The sequence below is a fragment of the Lagenorhynchus albirostris genome, chromosome 1 (assembly GCF_949774975.1).
Source record: "Lagenorhynchus albirostris chromosome 1, mLagAlb1.1, whole genome shotgun sequence".
Lineage (NCBI taxonomy): Eukaryota > Metazoa > Chordata > Mammalia > Artiodactyla > Delphinidae > Lagenorhynchus > Lagenorhynchus albirostris.
In genome coordinates, this window is record NC_083095.1 from 151,987,579 (window position 1) to 152,013,566 (window position 25,988).

Here is a 25,988-nt window from a genome sequence, read left to right on the forward strand (position 1 = left end):
AAAGATAAAAAATTAAAGACAGTAACAATAAACTACAGATACACTCAGCAACATGGACCAATTTCAGGAACATGTTTAGTGAAATAAGCTAGACACTAAGAAGCACATATTCTGTGTTTCTATTTATGCAAAATTTAAGTAAACCAGAACAGTGGTTGCCTCTAGAAGGGGATTAAATAAAAGGGGCCAAGAGGGAACTTTCTAGGTTAGTGGAAATGTTCTATATTTTGAATGAAGAGTCAGTTACACCAAAACTCATTGACTCAAAACTCATTCAAGTTCTGTTCATATACTCATTTACATTTATATTTACTTAGAATTAAAGACAAATCAAAGCAAACTCACAGAGCTTTGAAATGCAGGTAGGAGGTAAAAGGGGCTGTCCCAAACTAAATTGACCAGCATGGAGGCCTGCAAGTCAAACCAAGGAAGATTATCTTTGACAGAACAGAGAGAAAGGCTGAGAAGATTTATTAGAAATCAGTAAGCTCTGGCCAGAGAAAATGTATGTAAGCAGAGAAGCCCAGAGGAGCAGACAGGCTTGACAATCAATGAGTAGGAAGCGTTGAAGTGTTCCTCTTTGCAGAGTGAGCACCCCATAAGGGCCAGGAGGCACAAGGCTCAGGGGCAGTAGGGCATGGCCTGGGGGAGTGGGCGAAAGCTCTCAGGCTCTAGCAAGCTCCCAGGAAGCCAGATCAGCAATTTCTTCTGAGCTGCTGGGTTGTAGCTACCTGGCCCTTGTGCTGCTGCAAAGGGTCTGGGCTTCAGAATTAGGAGAGGTATGGATTCCCATCCCCTTGGCTCTTGCTCTTTGAGTGCCTGTTGGCAAAGGGATTGCAGTGCTCTCTGAGCAGCTCATTGATTTCCGTTTACCACTCACAAAAACTAGGGCGCCTTCTGCCAGGGGCCAGGGAGGGCATAGTTTGGTTTTATCTTTCTCTGGGGCCCAATGGAACAGAACTTTTAGCTGCTTAAATGATTTTCCTGGTCTTCTCTGTCCCTCTGGCATATGTTTTTAGTTAATCAGCTTTTTTAAAAAAAGCCATGAAAGGAGAGGGGAAAAAGGAATGGCACGTCCCTTCCTGAAATCTTGTCTCCAAGGACCTCAAGATACTCTGTACACATAATTTATTTTATCTCCACTTTACTCCTCAGAAGTGTTAGAAGAACAAGTGTTATTGTTACTTATTTTCATTGACTCAGGCTAAGGTACTGAATCTAGAATTCTCCCGTTTTTGTATTTGAGGATATAGTAGGGAAAAAAAGAAAAAATCCCCAAACCAAAAAAAAACCCATGGAGGTCCTGGGTAAAAATAATAATAATCTGATTCCATATTTTTTTATTTAAAATTGTTCCCATGCTATCAGAATAAAGATTGAACAGTGCTTCTTTAACATACCAGAAACCATGTTTTGTAGGTGTTTTTTTTAAATGATAAAAAGAGAATGCATACAATTTGTAATTTTTATTTTTTTAATTAATTTTTATTGGAGTCTAGTTGATTTACAATGTTGTGTTAGTTTCTGCTGTACAGCAAAGTGAATCAGTTATACATATATCCACTTTTTTTAATTTTATTTTTAAATTTTTTAAAATAAATTTATTTATTTATTTATTTATTTTTGTCTGCGTTGGGTCTTCGTTGCTGCACGCGGGCTTTCTCTAGTTGCAGCGAGCAGGGACTACTCTTAATTGTGGTGCATGGGCTTCTCATTGCGCTGGCTTCTCTTGTTGCGGAGCACGGACTCTAGGCACACGGGCTTCAGTAGTTGTGGCATGTGGGCTCAGTAGTTGTGGCACACGGGCCCTAGAGCACAGACTCAGTAGTTGTGGCGCACCGACTCTAGAACGTAGCCTCAGTAGTTGCGGCACATGAGCTTAGTTGCTCTGTGGCATGTGGGATTTTCCTGGACCAGGGCTCAAACATGTGTCCCCTGCATTGGCAGGTGTATTCTTAATCACTGCACCGCCAGGGAAGTCCTCCACTCTTTTTTAGATTCTCTTCCCATATAGGTCATTACAGAGTATTGAGTAGAGTTCCCTGTGTTATATAGTAGGTTCTTATTAGTTATATATTTTATATATAGTAGTGTGTTATGTCAATCCTGTAGGTGTTTTTACAGATGTAAATACTCTACATTTAAGTGAATTGCTAAGGTTTCTTGGATAAACTTATGTTGGAAAACAAAGGGAATATTCCCTTCTCTCTGACTAGTATCTCCAATGAAATTTCTATGTATCACAGGGACTGGAAACCTGGGGTTCCCCATATGCTACAGGGAAGGCCAGTTAGATTTTTCAAAGAAGTCTGAGAAAATTCCCTCTTTTTCATTTTTCGCAGAATGGACTGAGGTTAGGAGGTGAGGTAGAGGGGAAAATAGGAGGGTGTTTGCCTGGATCAATGTTTCCCTCAGCCTAGTTGAAGGTGCCTCTGTTCAGCGCTGGTGGAAATGGGAGGAAGGCAAGAGACAGGGCCAGATGGACTAGTTTTGCTATAAAGGTATTCTCTGTGAGGGTGGGCTGCAAGTCAGAACAGGCTTCAGATGAAGACATGGGGAGACCTGTGCTTCATCTGCTAAGTATCTATGTCCAAGGAGGACTCTAGTGAGAGAGCAAGGCAGGGATGATGATGGCCAATGGCACTGGGCATAGAGCTCAAAGTTCTAGTCCCAGAAAGTAGGGTTTGCCAAGACCAAAGCACAGTCCAGCCTAGGGTCCAAGACAACCAACAGTCCTCCAAGATAGGATTGCAAATCAGGAAACGGAGGCAAGCTTCCTTTTATTGAGTGGCTAGGCATGGTGGTGGGTCAGTGTTCATACCCCATTCCCTAGGTTTATCCAGACAATTTGGAAATCTGCCATGGGTCAAAAAGACTAGTCTAGATCCCACCTTCTGGTGAAGACAGGGTTCCCAATAAGCTCTCTACCCTAACTGACGTTGTCACACAAAGTGGGTAGGTTAATGCTTCTACCTTGAGAACTTTAGTACCTGCAACTGAGTGAGATAGATGGCAGAGGCCTCACCCAGGCTGATAGGTTGCAGGCACTGTGTCCAAAGGTGGTGGCCAGACTGCTGCTTCTCTCCCTTCAATGTCTAAAGCTAGAGAAAAAGAGCAGTTTTAACTGCTGGGGAGCCTACCAAGGCCTCACTGCACAAGTACCCTCTTGGGGTGTTAAGCTCCCTCCTCACGGAGGGACAGCTGGCCAGAGAAAGCGAGTAGAAATCAGCTTAGGCAAGACCTCAGGTTAAACCTGGTCATTCACTCTTAATTTTGCTAATTGACAGACTTGTTATACTGCGCTTTATCATTGATAAATCCAATGTTTTATAATATTTTGTTCTGGAAAATCTTTGGAGCCAGACCAGTTAGAGTTTGAGGTAAAACACATGGGTTTTCAATGGGAGGCCATGTGCAAATCACTTAACTTCCTTTAACCTTAGTAAAAGTTGAGCCTCATATGTAAATGTGAATGATAGCCTCCTTTCAGGAATTTTATACTGATTAAACATGTATGTAAAACCTTAGCAGTGTGACTGGTGCGTATCAAGCATTTAAATAAACAGCAGAGATTAAAATTATTACTTCCCAGGAGGGTGCTACATACAAAACAAAGCCTCATACTAGACTGCATGATTTTGCATTAATGTACATGTGCTCTTTCAATGTAATTGAAATATTTTGGAAGGCAGGCCATTGTATTATAATACGTAACACTGGAATGGCAGCAAACCTCCTCCAGCATTTTATAACAGGTAATAAAGGGTCCCACTGTGAGAAATCTCATAACCGGTTAGTTACTAATACCTTCTGCTTAGTGAAATGTGAAAAATTTCACCCCAAATTAGACGTTGGAGGGGGACAAAACTGATTTGTAAGTAAAGGCTGCTTTTCTAAGGCCACGTTGGAACTTTGGCCCACAACGATGCACTTTAAGTGAAAGTCTTTCACTTTAGGAAAGGGAAAGCCGCATCAAGTCTTCTTTCACGTAGTTATAGGAATAAGTGCTGCACGTGCCTGCTGTGGTTAGCCTCAGCCATGACTGATGTTGCTGGTAACTCAGATGAAACACTTGCTAAGAAGAGAGCATGACTGTCAATAAAAGGACTGGGAAATGCGGTCTTGCAAACAGGGTTCTTGGATAATTGAACATGCCACCAATAGCATTTCCCTCATAGAAAGGTTTACTCTACTCAAGAGCTTGGGCTGAATGTTGTCTGCAAAATATTGTGCACAGGCTGGCATCTCCAAGGCTTTAGTGAGACTTGGTTGGTTTAATTGGAAGCATTGCTGTTTTGAGTTTCCATCACATTCCCCAGAATTAGCCTCCTTTGAGCTCCAGCCTCGCCTTCATTTTCTTGTGGCGATGGAATAAATAATGCAGAGGTCTTGCTGCCGGGAAGCAGGAACGGGACCCAGATGTCAGGAATGGAAAACACAGCAGCTTAAAGCTGGCGAAACAGAGCAGTAAACAATCAGGAATAGGTGAGCTGCGGGAACGGGCAAATGGCTAGGGGAGGTGTGTTTGAGATGGGAGTGGGCAACCTCTTGAACAAGGTGCCCAAGTAGCTTACAGAGGAACCAGGGTGGGACCAAAGAATGGAGGGGAAAGATGGTGAAGGCATGTGAGTAGCGTAGTCATGTGGCCCTGAACGGTCTCTTTGCTGAGCAAGAAATGATGGAGCTCATGTTTGCGTGAATTAAATTAACCTTGCAATTTAACTCAGACAGTAATTCACTGGGAAAGGCACTAGGGAGATGCGTGAGAGCCTGATTTCAAAATCGTAATCCAATCCATACTATACACCTCGCTGATGAAGAAAGTGAGACACAGGGGAATCAGTTTAGCTCAGGGTGAACAAGTTCAAAACTAGCCACTCCAGCTCAGACAACAAAACTTAACTGAACGAAACCTTCAAATCTGCATCTCTTCCCATGTTCCTTGCCTTGGGGAAAAGCACATCATATTGTCTGTTCACTTAATCCGGAAATCTAGGTATTATTCCTAACCTCTTCCGCACTGAGCCCCTAAATCCATTTAGTCTCCAATTCCTATAGATTTTACTTCCTTACTCTCTCACCAAAAGTCCTTTCTCTCCATACTTACATTTGCTGACTTAAACTAGGCCCTTGTCATTTCTCTTGCCTGGTCTCAGTCCTTGTAATCCATTCTTAACACTCCTGTTCTGGTGATCTGATCATGCTGGTCCTCTTTGCTCCAATACTTTGATGGCTGCTTCACCACCTTCGGGAAAATGTCCAAACATCCTGGAATGGTGTGCACGTGCATTAATGATGTGACCATTGTCCACTTCTGCCTACACCTAAGGTCCACTCTCCTTCACTCTGTAGTCTTTTTCTGAATTATTGAAATTCTTCATACCCATAGTCCTTTCTTCCTCATTGTCCGTTTGCTTGGACAGCCCTCACTCAGCAGGACTCATCTTAGGCATCGCCCCCTAGAGAACCCCAGAACCACCACATCATACACCTTCAGGGGTGCCATTCCTTAAAGTGCAGTGTGAATGATGCCCCATGAGTTGTGCAGCGTGTCCTTATCTGGGTTCCCAGAGAACCCTGTGTGTCTCTCTCCTCTCACTGCAATATGATCACCTATTCACTTGTGGGATCATCCCAACAAAACAGCTCCTGGAAGAGGCAACATAGACCTGCAAAGTGTTTTAAAACATGGAGTCTGGATGAGAGCAAACTCAGGTTCAATTACTTGCTCACATACTTAATAGCAGTGCAAACTTAAGCAAGCCTAGGCAAGTTACTTCTTTATTTTTGCTGTTAAGTTTTCTCAGCTGCAAAATGGGGGATAATTATAGCACCTACTTCATCATGAGATAATCTACATTAAGTGTTTAGCACAGTATCTGAAGCATCGTTAAGTCTTCAATAAATTAACTACTGTTGTTCTTGTCATTGTTATTGAGGGCAGTACTGCCTTATATTAAAATTTTAATTTCTCCTGCCACACCACAGGCACCCAGCAAATATTTGTTGACTCAATTGATGAATAAGCAAGATAGGGCCATTGATTAACCCATGGGTGTTAGAGTGCCATGACTGGGCACACTTCCTATTACAGAATTTTACCGAAAGGAAGTAGACAAGTGTAAAGTCATCCATAGGAAAGAAAAAGCTTCCTCAACTGAAATAACTTGATAATTTGTCTTGTAATTGCCCCCTGCAGTTTAGAGGAACACATGTTTCTTATAACTAACAGGCATTTATTTTTATGGATGTCATTTGAGCAACAAGTAGAACAATGCCTCCTTTACTTTGAATTTTCAGAGGCCGCTAGAACTCCTAGGGCTCATTCCCACAGGTGGGGATGTCTATAATTTGTTGTTTACCTCAGCTTTCAGAATCTATTAAGAGTCAGAAAACAATCAACTCTTTGTTTCCAGTTGAATTTGGCAGCTAAGGAGCACCTGTCACCACATAGGCCTAGCTTCTGCCTTTATTGAGGAATCTGTTGCTAAGACACAGTCTTAATTTGTTTGCACACTTTTCATAAGAATGTGGGTTTTTATTCACAGAGAGAAACTGAGGCATGAGAGATACAGGTTGGTGGAAAATTCATGATGGTAGAGGATTAAACCTCGATGATTTGATTGGTCCCTTTAGAGGCTTTCAGTGCATGGTCCCGGGCCCAGGGGCATCAGCATCACCTGGGATTGTTAGAAATGCACATTCCTGGACCCCACCCAGACTTGCTTGCATCACAGAATTGCTGGGAAGTGGCCCACAGTCTGTGATTTAACAAGTCCTCCAGGTTATTCTGATGCTTGATAACATGTCAGATCCACTGCTCTAGACTGTAGACCCATACAAGTGGGTTTCAACCCTGGGTGCACATTTAGAATCACCTGGAAAACTTAAAAAAAATCCCATCAGGGCTTCCCTGGTGGCACAGTGGTTGAGAGTCCACCTGCCGATGCAGGGGACGCGGGTTCGTGCCCCGGCCCGGGGAGATCCCACATGCTGCGGAGCGGCTGGGCCCGTGAGCCATGGCCACTGAGCCTGCGCGTCCGGAGCCTGTGCTCCGCAACGGGAGAGGCCACAACGGTGAGAAGCCTGTGTACTGCAAAAAAAAAACCCCAAAAAACCAAAAGAACAATACTCCTGTGTATAACGGGAGGCAAAGATAAAAAATCCCATCAGCCTGATGTCACTGCAGACCAATTAAATCAAAATCTCTGGAGATGGGCTCTAGGGATTGATATTTTAAAAATCTCCTCAGGAGATTCTAATGCACAGACAGGTTAGAGAAGCACTGGCCTAGGTATATTTTTGTTGCACATAACAGAAAACTGCTAAAGTAACCAAAGTGGAAATTTTGAAGGAAAAAATTCAAATAAGTTCTAACCAGAACTGGAAAGCACCAAAACCCCAGACACTTCTTCTGTCCATCTCGCATTTTTCTCCTTCTGTGGCCACATTTTCTGTTTTCTGCTTTTCTCTGCACATTTAATTATCTCACCCTTTACAAAACAACTTCTTTTTCTCATTCACTGATTCTGCTCTGCTTTTTCATTATTTGTCTTGTCATTGGACCAACTCCCTCCTCCCAACTCTGTATGACCTTTTGGCTTGAACACCCCCAGCTCTAGATTCTAGAGAGATTTATTTTCTCATAAGATTTTTAACTTGCAACTATGAACTAAGGATTCCCCCCACCAAAAAAAAAATCTTTTTTTTTTTTTGAAGAGTAAAAAAAATGCTTTTCTGCTAACAGGAAATTTGCAATGTAATTAATAAATCTCCCCACCCATCCAATAAAATAGTAGCTTTCTATTATTGACAAGAGAGAGGGGGAGGAAAAGAAAGGTAAATTTATGGAGAACAGTTTCAATTCCTTTAGTTCTTAAAACTTTGATCTCACAGATGTTTGTCTGACAACCACCTTGATTCCAGAAATTAGTCTTGACATCGCTGAATTCTTCCCTGCTTACATAGCCCAAGCAACACACCTATCAGTTCTAACCTGCTATTCAAGAGTTTTCATCTTCTCCCATTATGACTGGGCAGACCATCTACCTATTTACCCTTTTTAATTTTTCTTACACATATGTGTTTATTTATGGCTCCATGCATGCACCTTGCGTATCCCGGGACATTCCTGCTGTCAGTGGCTTCCTGTTCAATCAGTGAACTATAGGACTTCATCAGATACCAGAAAGTAGCCTCAGCCATCACCTCATCTAACTTCTCAACCAACAACATCGTTGATAGCAATTTATTTGGCTTTTGCTGAAGTATTTCCAGAGAACGGAAACTTTTAAAAGTGTGACACAGCATTGCAAGACAGCTATAATCATCAAAAGTTATTTCGATAACTTTCAAAATAAATATTTTGAATATTCAATATTCGAAATAAATATTCAACAACTGAGTTTAATATGGAGCTGGAATCTATGTCCATGATACATATCCTCCTTCCTTTTGCCTTCCTCTGCTCTTTGAAATGATAGCAAATATATTTATTCATGTTTCAAATGGGAAAATTTATAAATTTGGAGGGCTGCTATCAAGACCCCACTGAGCCTTCTTTTTTTCTAGGATAGGCATCTCCAGTATCTTTAGGCAATCTGTGTTTATAAACATTCCCATTTCCTTGGCCTTCTGATTCCTCTCTACTGAGGTACACTAGCTTGTTTTAAAAGGCCACACTCAGAATTAAAAAACACTATATGAGATATAAATTGACCAATATGAGGTACATTGGACTGATTGTTCTCCTTATGTATGACCACTTTACTTCTCCAGAAGCAATTTATGATTAATCTTGACATCCATGGCTACTGAGTCATTCTAAGCAAACTGTCATCTAAAACCTCCAAATCTCGCATTCAAAACCTACTTCTTAGCTAAATGTCACTTTTACTTTTGCCACTGTTAGAATCTAATTGTAGGAGCTGCATATTCCAATTTAAGTTTTTCTATTTCCAGAATTCTGCTCTTTTTGGCCCTTATAATTTCTGCTCGTTTACTCTGCTATCAGTTGTAGTCAATTCTGTATCGTCAGCAAATTTGACAAACACCTTCAGTTACCCACCCTGTGTGCTTAACTAACTACACAAAGACTACATTTCTACAGACTAAGGAACAAATGTGAGGAAATACCAGGACTTCTATCTCTTTGAAACACACAGATGTGTATGTATCATATATTAATTTTAAGTACACAGATCACACACCTCTACAACTTGATAAATTCTCACGAAAAGAACACACCATGTAACCATCAACCAAATCGAGAGACAGAACACCACGGGCAACCCAGACATCAGACCATAATGTAATGTCCCCCTTCCCCCAAACATAGACATTATCCTAATTTCTATCACTGCATTAGTTTTGCCTGTTTTTGAATGTCATATCAAGGAAATCATATGGATGTACTCTTTTGTATCTAGCTTGTTCTTTCATTCTTAATGCTGGACAGTATTCTGTTGAATGATTATACTACAATTTATTAATCAGTTCTACTGTTTACAGATTTAGGCTACTAAAAATAGTGTTGCTGTGTATATTCTTGATATCTTCTGGTGCCCAGTATATGCGTTTCTATTGGGCAGGTTTTAGAATATGTGTATATTCAGCTTTAGAAGACACTCCAAAATTGTTTTCCACAGTAGTAGTATAGATATAGTCCCACAAGCTGGGTTCAAGAGTTTCACTTGCTCCATATCCCAGCCAACCTTTGGTATTGTCTTTTCATGATGTTAAATGCAGGGGCATCTCACTGCGGTGTTTAAATTATATTTCCTTGATATTGATGAGGTTGAGTACATTTTCATTTGCTTAATAGCCATTTGGAACTTCTCTTTTGTGAAATATCGATTCAAGTTTTTTGCCCATTTAAAAATCGAGTTGCTTTTTTTCTTATTGATGTATGTATACATTCTCTCTATGAATCATCTGTTGGATATATGTACTGCACATATGTTATTTCACTCTGGTTTGCCTTTTCACATTCTTCCTGGTGTCTTTGGATCAAAAGAAATTCTTAAATGAAATATATCTAGTTTTTAAATATTTTCATTTATTTTTAGTTCTTTTTTTAAAGACTTTTTTTAATTAATTAATTAATTTTTTTTTTTTGGCTGCGTTGGGCCTTCGTTGCTGCGCACAGGCTTTCTCTAGTTGTGGCAAGTGGCAGCTACTCTTTGTTGCAGTGCACGGGCTTCTTACTGCAGTGGCTTCTCTTGTTGTGGAGCACGGGCTCTAGGCACGCAGACTTCAGTAGTTGCGGCACGTGGGCTCAGTAGTTGTGGCACATGGGCTTAGTTGCTTCGCGACATGAGGGATCTTCCCAGACCAGGGATCAAACCCATTTCCCATGCATTGGCAGGCGGATTCTTAACCACTGTGCCACCAGGGAAGTCCCAAGATTGTGTATTATTTTTTAATCCTTTATGGCTGTTGAATTTTATCAAACGTTTTTATGCATCTATTATGATTATCATATTAGTTCTTTCTTTAGTATGTAAATGGAGTGAATCACATTGAATTATTTTTGATGTTGAAACAACCCAACTTTGCATTCTGGATTTTAACTAAATATTATGATGCATACTTGTTTCATTTTTATGAAACAATTTTAGAAAAGTTCCAAAAATAGCACAGAGTACCCATATATACTTCATCCAGTTTCCCCTAATGCTAATGTTTTGCACAATTATGGTACAATTATCAAAGCTGAAAAATAATATTAGAGCAATAGTATAAATGATACTATAGACTTCATATGGATTTTACTAGCTTTTCCACCAGTGTTTTTTCATTTGTTTCAGAATCTAATCCATGATCCCCATTGTATATAGATTTCATGTTTTCTTAGTTTCTCCTCTATGAGAGTCCCTCAGACATTCTTTGTCTTTCATGACCATGATGATTTTAAAAATATTGGTCGTATTTTTACTTTTCTTCAATATGAATTTTGTCAGTGTGTCTGTTACTGGTGATGTTTACCTTGATCACTTGGTTAAGGGTGATGTCTGCTGGGTTTCTCCATTGTAAAGTTACTATTTTTCCTTTTGCAATTAACATCTTGGTTAACATCTTGGAGATATTCTGACACTATGCAAATAATCCTTTTTCTCCACAAATCTTTCTCACTAATTTTGGCATTCATCAGTGGATCTTGCCAGCAACAATTATTACAGAGGCGTTCTAATGGTGATTTTCTGTTTACTTCATTTCTCCTGTTTTTATTCATTGGAGTCTGTCTGTAAGGAAGAACTATTAAAGCCTGTTTCTTATTTCCTCTTCCAGTTTTGGCCCTGTGTCCTCCCCTGTCACAAGTAAACTTGTCAGAAGAGCTACATGTGACTCATATTTCCTTTTATTCTGTTCAACCCTAAGCACCTTCCAATCTACCTTCCTTCCTGATAATTCTACCAACAGAACTCTTGCTAAAGTCGCCGGTGGTCCTCGTGTGCCTGGTTCTGCTAAGTAAACAGTATCTACCTAAGAAAGTTGACATTTTAAACATGTAAGAAACCAATAGATTTAGTTTCTCCTTTGTTTGGCCATTGTAGGTCTTCTGTGATTTCCATGGTCACTCCCAAAAGAGGAATGTGTTCCTTTACGGTTGTAGCATCAAAGAGACTTTGTGGCAGGCAGAGTCTGCTGTGGGCACATCCAATCTCTTGGAAGATGTCAGCTACAGGGTAAGTCATTATGGTGGATGACACCAGATATTTTGTGTCCATATGCTTGCCTTTGAGACATGCCTCAACCATTATTTTCCTAAATAGGCATTTTGATTATTTTAACTATAGGATTATAGTACAAGCAGGTTGAAGGCATGTGTAACCTCTCCACATTTTTGATGAATAATGGCTTCTTGCCTGGTTACTCTGAATTTGTTTTTTCTATATGATATGATACAGTGCATAGGACATGAGAATTGGAGACAGGAAACCTCATCTTAATACCTAACTTTATAATTATTAACTGTGTGACTATGAGCCATTAACACTCCCTCTCTGAACCCCCATTCTTCACTTGTAAAATGAGGATAGTGAAAATACCGTCCCTGTTAGGTATTATATTTATGGAAGGAACAAAATGATGCTGAATTGGAAAGGATCTTAAATAAATATGAAGTGATGAAAAAAATTTAAGGCATTAGACGATCCACATTCCTCTGCTTGAGCATACTATAAAAAGTAGAACAGTGACCCGCTGAACCTAATTCTATTTTTTCTGGGTTCCAGTAGTTGGAGCTCAACTATCCCCACACTGAACCCAAGAAGAGACTAAGGAGAGGTAAGGAAGGAAGGACTTCTTCCTGTCAGGATAAAGTAAACAGGCTGTTGCTTGCTGAATATTAGGAAGAGGTGGAAGAGGTCAAGTTATTCAACCACAAAATAAAAACTGGCCCTTGTTTCAAATTTATATAGGAAAAAGAGAAAAATTATTGTCTTGGGAAAACCTAGTTCTCCTCCTGTGTCTTTCTCTTACTTTTAGACAGAACACTTCATTTATGACACTTCTGGGGACCAAATATTTGGATTTTTCCCTCCACCAAGCAATTCTGTGACACCAACTGGATGTCTTACAATTTAACTCAGTTCTGACACTATCTACCTGGAGATAACACCAGATCCCTCAGGTTAAGGGCTCAGTCCCAGGAGACATGCCCCTATTTCAGATGCCAGCTGCAAGTAGTAGGTCCTCAGGTTACCCCCAACTTCTGTCTGACTTGGCTACAAATCAGAGGTTCCCATGATCTCCTCCCCGTTGGGTTCGATTATTTGCTAGAATAGCTCACTGTACTCAAGGGAACACTTACTTACATTTACCAATTTATTAAACGATGTGATAAAGGATACAGATGGGAACAGCCAGATAAAGAGATACGTAGATATGGAAGGGTCCAGAGCTTCTATACCTGTGGAGTTGGGAGTAGGGTGCATTACTTCTCAGTGTATGGATGTGTTCACCAACCTGCAAGCTCCATGAGCCCCATACTATTTGGATCTTATGGAAGCTTCCTCACATGGGCATGATCATTTATCAACTCCATTTCCATCCCCTCTCTCTTTCCTAGAGAAGTGATGATCTGCCCTGATCCAGGAACCATTCAGGAGCCCACCCAGAGTCACCTTATTAGGACAAAAGATGCTCCTATCACTCTTATCACATAGGAATTTGCAAATGTTTTAGGAATCTCATGTCAGAACTGGGGGTGAAGAACCAATATATATTTCTTACTACAAATCACGATATCAGTTATGATGGTACCGGCCTCTTCTAAATCCCTTATTATTCTGGATATATGAATTTACTGTGTGTGAAATACCTTCATTTACAGAGTTAGTGAGTATTAAAAGAGGTAAAAACCCACCAAGCTACTATTTCACCTGGAATTACTTCCCCTGTGTCCTGAATTTTTTTTCACCCTCTTCATTCATGTCTATTAGAAGCATGACTGCTTCTGATCAGTAGAGTTCCCCCAAGGCCATAAAGTTGAACCAACAGCTTATCCTCAATGTCCTGTTTACACTAAGGCTCAGCTAGAGCACTGGCGATAAAGCTCAAGAAGCTTAACTGCTTTATCTTAGGAAACTAGTTTAGTAAATTAAAACTTCCATCTGGCCAGGTCATGCTGACCTGTATAAAGTGATCTCTTATGAGTGGTACATCTCAAACTAAAAGAATCTATACTATCCAATCTTAAATATAAAGTCACCATGAGTTTTAGCTCTCTTTTTCCAAAAGAAAGTTAACAATATTCATAGATAATAATAAAGCTTACCCCAAAGACTTGTGATGATTGAATGAATTAATGCACGCAAAATACATAGTAAGCATTCAGTGAAAAGATATCTATTATAATCTTAATATTTGGGAAACTGAAATTAAGTTTAAGTTACAGAGCAAGTGTCAGGGGAAGAGTTGAATGTCCCAAGCCTTCTTGCCCCACCCAAACCGGGGCGACCCCAGGAAACACTGAAGCAGATCTCCAGTGGATCAGTTCATATGTAGAGTTCATCAATTTCCTATTCATTTACAAAACAAAACGTAACAAACAAACAGTCTCCAGCTATCATCTTCATTGCTCACTCTGGCATAGATCTATTTGTGTGAAATCAAAAGGGAAATGCAATGAGGACTTTACTGTAAATGAGATAGTTTGGAGCCCATTATTTAATGAGCGGATAAATTGCTGCTATGGAGGTGTAAGAGGGTACTGCCACTGCACTTTGTAAATCTCACAGCCTCCAGGCTCCAGTGAAGGGATCATAGCTCATAGAGCTCTCCAAGATGCACGCCGTTAATTTGAGTGTGTGGTTATTTGGAGAGGGGCCGTACTAGCTAAGAAAACAAGGTTCACCTAAGTAAGAAAGCAAAGATCATTTAAATGATGTCAGATTAAGTTTTCGCACCAAGGTAAAACATTGATAAATTATAATTACCTTCATGTATTCTTGATTGTATTTTATATATATATATATATATATAGCAACTAAAAAAATATATCTATACTTATATATATATATTCTATTTATGTCTGTTTAAGCAGTCCTCTAAAGGCCTGGACTAGCAGATTCCATTTATTTCAGTGAATAGTTATGAAGTACCCTCTACAAGCAGCATAGATTCATGTGCAGAAATTTTCCTGTGAACAAGACACAAACTTCTAGGCTGCAGAGGAGATAGAAAATAAACAACAAATTACATACACAATAATTTAACTGTAATTGTGATGAGTACTCTGAAGGAGAAAAATGGGGAGAGGGATTGCAGGGAGAGAGGGACAAGAGTGGATAGATAAAATCAATTAGGAGGCAATTGGAGAAACTCTGAGGATAACATTAGCATTTCATTTCCCTTAAAATTATGATGCTTTAGGTCTGGAGACTATGTAAGAACTTAGAGATCATAGTAGGTTATGTTAATAATTACATTAATATATATTTATATCATATATCATTTAATAATTATATTAATCCTTATATTAATATAGTTAATGGTTATGTTAAACATGACAATAAGAACCAGAGATACAATATATTAAAAGATTTGCTCTATGTTCTAGAAATGAACAAAACTGCATTTACTTAAGAATAATTCCTTAATTTATGTTCTCATCAATTTGTTCTGCTTCTCCATCTTGTCCCTAAAATTTGTCCAAAGACCCGATGCTATACTGTTTCTTATCTAATGTATATAGTTTTATATTATGTTCTAGTTTTTGGAGATTCTGTCAACACTGAAGTGAGAAGACCCTTCTTGTTCATGTCACAAAAGTTCTGAGCTAAGTGTAGTATTTCAGCTGTCCCAAAGACTTGGTATACTTTCAACTCTGAGACATCATCTTTGGGGGATGGAAGGATCCAGTGACTAGAAGTCCCCTCTCTGTCAGTCGGAGAGTGGCAAGGGTCTACTGATGATTTCTAAATGGAAATTAAGTGATCTCACATAAAGCTTTTCTACCCTAGGAAAAGATGGTACATATGAATCCAGAGAGTATGAATTTTTAGAAGTTTTATAATTGGTCCAGCTTCAGATTTATGGATCAGAGAATGAGACTGAAATGTTCATTTTGGCAGTTCCAGTCTCTCAGGAAACAAGTGAACGTTATATGTGCTCCTGCTTAAGAATCATCAATGGCCCGTATGTCTGAGATAAGGAAAGTTCAGCTAGAAAACAGTGAGGCTGGATGGAGCTACTCTGTAAATTTCAGTTCCCTATGAAGTCTGTGGCTTTCCATGAGACTCAACTCAGCAATGTATGAGGCTGAATGTATGTTGCAACCTTGGTCCACCGTGATGCAGGAAGATGGGGTTGAAAGATCATACTCTTTGGAGTTGGCCATATTGTCATTTGGATCCCATTCCAGTCACTTTGTAGTTGGACTTGAACTATTTCTTTCTAACTTTTCTAAGCCTCAGTTTCCTCATCTTTAAAAGTATTAAAAAAATTGGTGTTCATTACTCAGGATAGATAGAAGATTTATAGTTGCACATATTAAGTGTTTAATGTATTGAGATGCTTAATACATACTGAGAAGTTTTTTATGATGCATAGCCCCAATCACCGGCAACTCATCATAATTTGATTTTTTTTTAATTGTAGACTCTTCCCAAAATCCTTGATAAGCTAGCACCAGCATTCACCTTAAGCAGCTGCAGCTTCCTCGTGGAGAAATCCCGAGCCTCCACAGCACGGGTAGTGGTGTGGAGAGAGATGGGGGTGTCCAGAAGCTACACCATGGAGAGCAGCTACTGTGGCTGCAACCAGGGCCCCTATCAGGTATGTAAGGCTGCAAAACATCCATGCTTTCTGTCTGGCAGCAGTACACTGTAATGCAGAGCTATCACACACCTCTTGCTCCTGCTCTCTAGCCTGAAAGAGGAAGAAGTCTCCAGGTAGAGTCTGGCCCAGCTCCCTGATCTTGCTGAAGAGCTAGTTCAATGATTGTCTTCCCTGGCAGCACAGTCTGCGTTGATCCTGGAAGCAGGTTGTGCCTGCCTGCTGATTTGGTTTCTCAATCATCTGCCCTTGCCAGCAAGTGGCAGGGGAGCCTCCCTCAGACAGGCACACCCGGCTTTTATGGAACCTCTGCCTGGCCCTGTTTTATGCATGAGAACATTTTCTTTCCTTTTGCAACAACTGGGACCAGTCCCCTATGCATCATAAAAAAGACATAGGTCAGAATGTAGATATTGTCAAGACATACGTGGATTGTGTTTCTCTGTCTTCTGTGCTTATCTAAATAGCAGCTGTCTGTTATCCTACTATCACCAGAGCAAACAGAAGCATGTGCGTGATGTGGGTCTCCCCAAGATGAGTGGGGCTAGGACTCAGGTTCTAACATCGAGGGAAATGGCTCATATAAGTCATTTTCTACAGCTATATTAGCTCTTACAGTGCGCTGTTCTAGCTGCTTGTCCCACTCCCTCACTAGAGGAGCATAAATAAGGGACATTGTGACAGTGCCGGGGTAGTAGACGCTTTTAAATTCATTAGGCAAGCTGACAGACTACTCCTTGGTGAGTTCTATTCAACCTCAAGAACACCTGGACCTCACCAGCCTTAAAGCTCATTGTGTTGGCTTTGATACTTTCCTGGAACTGCTAGGAAGTGCTTGGCATCTGCATACTCTGGTGCTTGCGGAAATCTGTTAACTATCAAAGGCAGTCCAGGGAGTGACAGGTGATGAACATTATCTAACTTCCCACCTGGTCAAAGAGATTTTTCAACACAGGGTTACTGAACCACCCATTTTGACCTATTAATTCTATTAAATAGCCAGTTAGTTTTGTCTACACAGTGGCTTGAAAGAATTGTTATTATTACTGAATTAATAAACTGTTAGACTGAATTAATCCATATTTATCCACATTAATCCAATGCAGAATAAGAAGAGTGAGCTTGTTGGAGAGACATGGGATTGGGCATCCAAAGACCTCACTCTTCCACTTACCAGCCATGCTGCAAAGTGCTTACCTCTGTTGAACCTATACATTTCATATATCAAACACAGATATTGATAAAGATTCGTCTCCTTCCTACTAGACAAAATTTTTGTAAAGGCCAAAAGAAAATACATATACAAATATAATTGGAGGTTATATCATCAGGAATCTGTTCATTCTCTTGACATTCAAAACCCATGGGACTGGAAAAAAAAATAAGCCTGGAATATTGTGACTCTAAGACCTTATGGGTATAGACTTGTGCCTCTCTAGCTGTGTGCTTCTTGAAGACAACTCCATGTATCCCTCACAGATTTATTGGATTTGTGACTTTCATTGACTTTGTTTCTCCAAGCACCAATTCAGGCTAACAGCTTCTAGTCACATAAGTATCAATGCCATTCACAGTAAATCAACCAGACACTCAAAGGCCCTTGAAGCTGTCGTTTGAAAACTAAATGACTCATAGGTTCAGGCCCTCACCAACTCTTCGTCTTCCATGCAACATACATACTGGCTGTCGGAAATGACAGTGAAAGAGCCTTGTCCAGTGGGACAGCTTTCAGATATGGGCTCAGCGTTTGCCCTGGGAAATTTTCCACATGGCCTTTGCATGGGGTGCATAAGGAAGAATGGAGAAGGAACTGACTAGAGAAAAGCCCTAACAGTGCCAGATCTGGCTTTGCTTTAAAAATCCTATTCTCTATATGAAACACCTCTCTGAACCGGATAGGTTTTCCCCTTCCCTTTGTTTGTCTGTCGTTACAAACATTGTCGAGTAACTGAGCAGAATTGCAGACAGTGACCAAGAGGATGGTGAGTAATTTTATATTGGGGGGGTGGAGGGGCACCCTGGGGAAATGAAACCAGCCCACAGTTGGGTGTTTTGGTGATTTTTGTTTGAGGTATATAATGAAGACTACAAGCTATAAAGCAGTATAGAAATTTCCATCCTGAACATACTGCAAATGATTTTTGTACATTGAGAAGCTGAGTCCCAGTTGGGTCCTGAGGTTATTATTCTAAGGCCATCTTTCCATTTTTTGTTTAGCATTACCATTTACACAAAAGATGGAAAATACTTAAATATACCCACGAGGGGCATTCCTTCCTGCCTTCATAAGAATATAAACATTTTTGCAGTTTCTCTGGTTAATGCGGCTTTAACGTAGTTCCGATCATTTCTCCCAACACACTAAGTACCTGATCTGTTAGTACTGAAATGAAATATTTCTTACAGTGACATTTATGTTGGAACTGCATTAAAGAATATAAGCTATCACCTTCAAATAATTATTATTAATATGATATTTTCCCTTCTGTTTTCCAGTCTACAGTTGGCTAATTAAAAAAAAAAAAACTTCTCTGGTTTTTGTTGTTTGGGGGATATAGTCTCTACTGCTAGGTTATATGCTTTGATCCATAATTTGTATTTAATGTGGATGTCCCATCCACTGAGAGATTTACTTTCCGTATTAGGGACTGGCCCAAAGCTGTGGAGGCTGTTAAAGGGAAAAGCCAAAATGGAATGATGTATCCTTTGGGGGCTCATTTTTTAGAGTCATTTTTCAGACTCTATGTGGACAGCTGTGTGCTTCACACAGAGTTGAGTGTTTGCGAACTGGAGTTGCATGCATGGTGTGTTTGCACATGCGAAGGCATGTGACTGGGTCCCGTGGGCTGCTTGTGGCTTAGGAGGATAATGTAAAAGCTCCCACCCAAGCAGGCTGTTAACATGCTCCTTGACAGGGCTGCTGACTCATGGGATGGCAAAGAGGGTCTTAGAGGAAGGACAGAAGATGGGTGACTCAACTGGGTGTTAATATTCCCTACCTGCAACTGATTGCCTTGTATTGTGGACCCTCAAGCAATCCATCCTCTTTACAACCAACAGAAGGATCTTTCAGTAACCCAAACCTATTCAAGTCAAGTACTGCCCATAACCCTCATTATGTCTAGAGAAAATCAACTCCTCATCTTGACGTGTAAGGCCTTTGACAACCTCCTCATTCATTTTTCTATACTCAATGCCTTCTTTAGTATAGAATAGTTGTTACGTATCTGTGTTGACTGACCAATGACTGAATGGATAAGTGAGCAAATGAATGGTAATTTCCGGACAGGGTCAGATGATTTTCCTCTGTCCATGGATAACTAGAAAAAGGAGAAGAAATCACCATGGTCCAAATATGACTAGACGCCATTCTAAAATGGAGATTTTTAAGAGTTGCTGTCATTGGTGGAAATGGAAAATACATGGGTGAGAGAGGGAAATGAGTAAGAATGCAACTCTGAGACCTCTTAGGCCAGTCACTATGTACATGATTTGAGAGCATCTGATGGATTCTTTCCCCGAGTAAGGTGATTCCAGTCCAGGTGTGGAATTTCACATGGCCACATTCTAATAACAGGTGATGATTAGAAAGGAAGACATCCACTGTGCATGTGAGAGATGCTGGGATGTACCTCCTAGATCCCCCTGAAGAGGTGCTCATTTCCCCAGTGGCTCACAGCTGTGTCCATCACCAGAAATTACTTGTAGCTGGCAGAAACCCTCTTGACCAAAGCCATGGCTCCTCTGTGTGAGCCTGCATCCAATGGCTGGTCTATGTGGGGTTACAATGGCCTGGCCTCCTAGCCTTAGTTGGGAAAACTCCAAAGGGGGTGCCGTTCCAGCTCCAGAACTCCCTGTAGGATTGGTGGGGACCTCTGTTGCAATTGCACTGAGGTTCAACCTCCTCCTCTGCCCAATTCTGCTTTTCTCACCACTCATAGGTGTTGTTATGGTGAGAGCTCCCCAAAACCCTTCCGCAAAACAAATTATAACAGTATTTCACAAAGGCTTAACTTAGAAAACATAAATGTTGGAACTAAGCACTTGAGCTATTGAAGATGGTTTGATAGGGACAAATTCATAGAAGAAATTAAATCATCTCAACTTGGCTTTCAAGCCTCCCGATGCCCTCTCATTCACATTCTGCTCCCCTTAGCTGTTTTGGGAACATGGCCCACACAGAATGAGAGACTGCAGCTAGGTACAGGGCCTCTTGCACTGGTGCTCTGCTGCTGTTGTGGTCCAGAAGAGAGATTGAGTGTATTAGTTTCCCACAGCTACCATACAAATTACCACAAATTAGGTGGCTTAAAATTACTCTGTAACAGTTCTGGAGGCTAGAAGTCCAACATTAAAGTGTTGGTAGCACCACATACTCTCTAAAGGCTCTAGGGGAGAATCTGGTCCAGGGCTTTCTCTTAGCTTCTGATGTGTCCTGGCTTGTAGATGCATCACTCCAGTCTCTTCCCTTTGTCATCACATGGCCATTTCCACTTGTCTGCCTCTGTCTCTTCTCTCCTCTTCTTATAAGGACACCAGTCATATTGCATTTGGGACCCACCCTATTCCAGTATGACCTCATCTTAACTAATTACATCTTCAACAACCCTACTTCCGAATAAGGTCAAATTATGAAGTTCTTGGAAGGACACTAATTTTGGGGAGACCTATTCAACCTAGTACACTGGTCCAGGCAAGAAAGTACAGAATATTTAGATCCAAGAACCAAAAAGAGGTTTTTATTTCTGTCTCCATATTTCTGTGCTGTGAATCCCCAAACAAATGATAACTACTCTTGTTTTCTCTCTACCTCATGATCAAGAAATTAAGGAGTTTAGATTTTCTTGGAGCATTTTGGAAGACAAATTGGAGAGTCATGCCGTAATTAATGAATGCTGATTAGTGCTGCTTGAGTATTATAACATGCAGTGCCCTTAAATAAGCAATAATAACAAATACGTCTATGGTATTTACTGCGTGTTAAGCCTTTTGCAGCTATAAACTTACTCCATTTTTTGCTACCACAGGACAAAAAACTGCAAAGTTGCTTTTATCATCATCATCATCGTCGTCATCGTCATCCTTATTTTACAAATTGGGATACTTAGGCAGAGAGGTTAAATAACTTACTCAGTGCCACACGGCTAGTAAATTTTAGAACCAGGGTTTGAATACACCCTGGAGGCACATCTGACCCCTCCCGCCCCTGCTTTCTGCCTAGTTGAATGTCATTGGGGAAAGGAGCCCTGGGCTTTGGAAACAGGAGACCCAGCTTCTGCTTTTGGCTACCACTAAGTAACTCTGCAACAAGGGGTTTCTTGACTATAATAAGAAGGCATAATTAGAACTGAGAAATGGGCATAGTCTCTGGTAAATTATGTTTGAAATAGGCTGCCTTTGCTGGGTATCCATGGGGCTTATGGGTTACCTAGATCAGGGTGACCTGGCATGATTCTGAAACCCCTAAAAATCTTCTGCAACCACTGCTGGGCATGTGGTTTTTCCAAGGAGAATGTGCTCTGCTCTTAGCACCAGTTAGCTAGTTGTCAGGAGGCTTTGTTCATCCATCCCACCTTGTCACACCCCTTCATCCAACTTGACCTGTTTCTTTTTTGACCTTTCCAGAGTAAACAAAGAGGGATTGGAGGAATGTAATACTATGAAGTAGAGGCTTTCTACCAGCAGGGAAAATGGGGGGAGCAAGCAGAGCTGGTCTTCAGTGAAACAACCTATTGAAGTTTGAATTAGGCAAGTTCTACATTGTTTCCTACACTCATTTCACTTCCTAGTGACATCTCTCCTTTTCCCGTTAGAGAGCTATTGCTCTCACACAGCTCTTTGGACTTCACCAGTCTTTATTTGAGGACGCTTCTCTTCCTCAAATGTCCCAAGTTGCAAAATTGCCCTTCTGCCAGGGTCTACACACACATTCTTTGACCACACACACATTTTGTATGTGTGTATCACACATGTATGCACAAACATATGTACCTACCAGCAGTTCTCCATAGATTTATACAGGAAGTATGGTTTATTGTTTAGTGTGGGTTTCTGTGTCAGACATAGAGTTCTAAGGAGAGCTCTGCACTTAGCAGTCATCACTTTGAAACCTGACCTCTATGAGTTTTAGTTGTAGTAGTGGTTTCCTCACAATTCCTGCCTATGGAGATGCTGTTAAGACTGAATGAGCAACTGACTGTAAAACATTTATCATTATGTTCATAGTAAAGACTCATACTTACTTATTGTTTGTACCATTATTGATGGTATATAGGAATTTTCAATGGTGGTTTTCTTTTTTCATTTTAAATAAAGACACTTGAGACTCCAACTTTTATCTATAATTGTCTTATTCAGATCTTCTTAATTAGAACCTCTGGGGTTAGAGTTTAGGTATCTGTGATTTTATTAACTTTACTATGAAGCCAGCGTTGAGAATGGTAGACTTTGACTTTTACTGAGGCTGATATCCATATATCTATATTTATGGATTTAGCTATATCAAAACAGCTTCTGTCTGTATTATCTAGACCTTTCCTCTCTTATCTACCCTTTATTCTATCAAACTTCGTATGCAGTCTAAGCTATATAATAGTCAATTTATAGCTGAGGTTCTAGAGAAAGGGAAGGGGAATTTGTGAGCCTGCTTCTAGGGGAAGAGTGAGGTGTGGAAGACAGGACAGGAAACAGATTTAAATTCCTCCAAAATTGCTGAATTTAAAAGCACAAGTCAAGAATATGTTTCCGATCATTATTCTCTTGGAAGTCATTTTCCTGTTCTGTGGGCAGCCTCATATTGGAGTGTAACTCTTTCTGAGCTCTGAATGGGAGTTGGGGGCATCTTAATTTCATTAATGTAAACTGAGGAATAGTATTTCTCAAACGTTAATGTAAGAACTACCTAGGGATCTTATATAATGCAGATTTCTGAACATGTCTCCATTTGACCTGGGGGATGGCCCAGGAATCTGCATTTCATCAAGCACCCCTGGAAACTCATATTCTCAGTCACTGAGAGATGAGGCAGGATACCCAGAGGTAAAAGGCGAGATGGTTTTGAAACTAGTTTTTGTGGTTTCTGTTTTTGTTCTCTTTCTCCTGATTTGCTCTGGCCTATGGAGAATTTTCCATGGCTTTTACTGTAAAGTCTCAAATTCTCTGCCTCCCCCCAACCTTTAAAAATTTTTTTTGATGTGTGTGCGTGTGCATGTGTGTGTGTGTGTGTGTTTCATCTGTACTTTTAGGTAACTGACTTAGTTCTCCCACAGAAGTCGTATTTAATAAATGTCTAATATCCCAGTGAGAGTTGAAAGACATTTTTGTTTGTTCGTTCGTTTTTCTAGCTTCTGAGACACCACCAGGTTAAAGTTTCTTAAATTGCCTGTAGAACAAAAGTGTCTAGGAACTGATATAATAATATACAAAATTGTTTGCCTATATGTACACTTTTCTGGGAAGAGTGGCTACAGTTTTTAAGATATTTTTAAAGGGTGGAGCAAAAACATAGTAATTATACAGTTTCAGTGCAGTAAACCAAACTGTTGAGTCAATTGCAATGTAATTTATTAAACCTCATGTATTTAAAGAGATATTTTCTTTAAAAGCCAAGTTACTTTCTCATATACGGTATTTTAGGAAGCATGACTTTGTTTTTCCTATCATCTCTTCCTCCAAGCATGTTTAATTGAAGAAAGAATTAATATCTCTTTAGATAAGCTTTTACTGACTTAATTTGGTTAATGATATTTCAAAGCTAATTCATGTTCGAGGTGAGCATGAAGATTAAGGGCTCATGCTTTAGTTTATTGAATCCAATATCTCCAGATGGCCCATCACAGCTTCCCAGTGTCTGCTCTTAAATCAGCTCTAGAAGTGCTTGGCTTGACTTGGTGAAAATCAAGTGGAGTCTGAATCGCTATTTCTTCTACTTATCAATTAGCACAAGAACAGTGATGCATCTCATTAAGTGTGTACTGGAGTAACTTCAGTCTAAATCTTCTGTGATTGCACATAGGACACTAATCTTTTCAGGATGTTGCTTCTCACAGGTGGTCATTTAGACCGAGGAGCAGCTGCTTCAGCTTCACCTGGGATCTGTGCAGTCTCAGGCCCTACGTATTGCTTCAGGATATGCATTGTAATAGGATGCCCAGGTGATCCGTGTTCCCAAGAAAGCACTGATTTAGAGCATCCTTGGTTGGCAGGGAGGTGAGAAAGGTTTAGGGGTGAAGAAAGGGAAAAGTTAGGGAGTTCTAACTTTTCTGGTAGGCAAAGACATAGTTCCCAGAATTTTTGTGCGCTAGAATGAGATGCTGTATGTGGATGTGATTTAAAAGGTGAAAGTAATCCCCAATATGAGACCTTTTGTTGATCGGTGGCAACATTTTAATGCTAGATGAGTTTGTTGTTTTTTCCACTTGCATCTCTATTCTCTAACAACCGTCCCCATTCTAGGGCTTAGAAAAGAGGACCATTTCCCAAAAGTCTGCTTTACCATTGAAATGCAACTTCAGTCCTTTGTTGAGACAAATACGAAATCCAGATGCTAAGGTATCATTTTAGTATGAACCTCTATTTGAATCATTCATGTCAGTCCCCTTTTTCTTATTAATATGATTCAACAGGTGTTGCCTTAGTGTTCTGTTTTTGTGTTTTAACCTCTTTGTATATCTCAAAGCACATGATGAGCCATTTATTAACCCACTGCAGGCTTAATGATGTAGTGAAATATTGTCCTCATTCTGTAGCCCTCCATTCCAAAAAGTCTGTCAGCATTATGATAGAATATTAAAAGGAATTAAATAAAAATCAAGAGGCAGAGATGCTAACAAGGTTGCCAGCAGGGGCCTTTCCTGGGATTTCTAAAACCCTGGGAGCAGTGAATTTTATATGCCCGTTGTAGGAAATGGTTCATTGTATCAAAAATAAGGACAAAATCTGGCACATAGGATAATCCAGTGAGACTCTGATGACCTCTGTCTGTTAAAAATAATTTGGCTTCAAAGGACAAGGGAGAAGAAAAGACGGTTTATCTCTAAATCTTACTCTCTTCATGTGATTAATGTAAATGCAATAAGCCAGATGCCCTAAGGGAGCAGATATAAAACCAAAGAAAGGATTCATTTAATCTAGAGTTTTTTTGGTTTTGTTTTCATTTTGGGGTTTTTTGTTTGTTTGTTTGTTTTTCGCTTGCAACATAGAGAAAAAGGATTGGCCAAGCCCGAGATGCATTTCTTTGGTACATGACTGAGTTCCTTGGACTAGCATCTCCTTACAAATGTGCTGAGAAGGGAGGGTTCAGGCTATGAAAGTATTATCCACAGGGTATTCTCCTCTACAAAATGGAGTGGACCCCAGACCACAATACCCTCCTTGACTAGGAGGGGCAGGTAATACTTCTATTCCTCCAGCCAGTTTTTTGATATTCTCTACCATGACTTCACTTCAATGGAGCAGCCTCAGAAATTTCTATATATAAAACTAAGCAGTGATTCTCTTTATACACCTGCGTTCCCTGAATGTAAATGAGAAGAGAACATTTTAGAATACTTTGAACCGTGTTGTCAGAAGGTAGGAATTAGATATTTTTATATAAATTTATCATTGTTTCATCAGTTAGTTAACACATATTTATTAGGTATCTACTTTGTTTTAAGCTGAAGTTTGGGACTTGGGGATATATATAGAAAACTAAAAACACTTAGCCA

The 25,988-nt window shown here is 40.1% G+C and overlaps 1 protein-coding gene across 7 annotated transcripts in view; it reads left to right on the top strand.

The window, feature by feature from the left end:
• The window catches only part of AGBL1 (AGBL carboxypeptidase 1), a 958,763-nt gene that overhangs the window by 459,398 nt on the left and 473,377 nt on the right, over positions 1 to 25,988 (top strand). For 6 of the 7 annotated variants that reach the window (XR_009541841.1, XM_060156164.1, XM_060156157.1 and 3 more), the window contains exons 20-21: positions 11,556 to 11,687; positions 16,105 to 16,281. Coding sequence is in view for 6 of the 7 variants with exons in the window: in XM_060156164.1 (XP_060012147.1) it covers positions 11,556 to 11,687; positions 16,105 to 16,281 (309 nt within the window). In the remaining variant the exon portion in view is untranslated. The remainder of the gene's footprint in view (positions 1 to 11,555; positions 11,688 to 16,104; positions 16,282 to 25,988) is intronic. The other variant, XM_060156153.1, reaches the window with a different exon arrangement.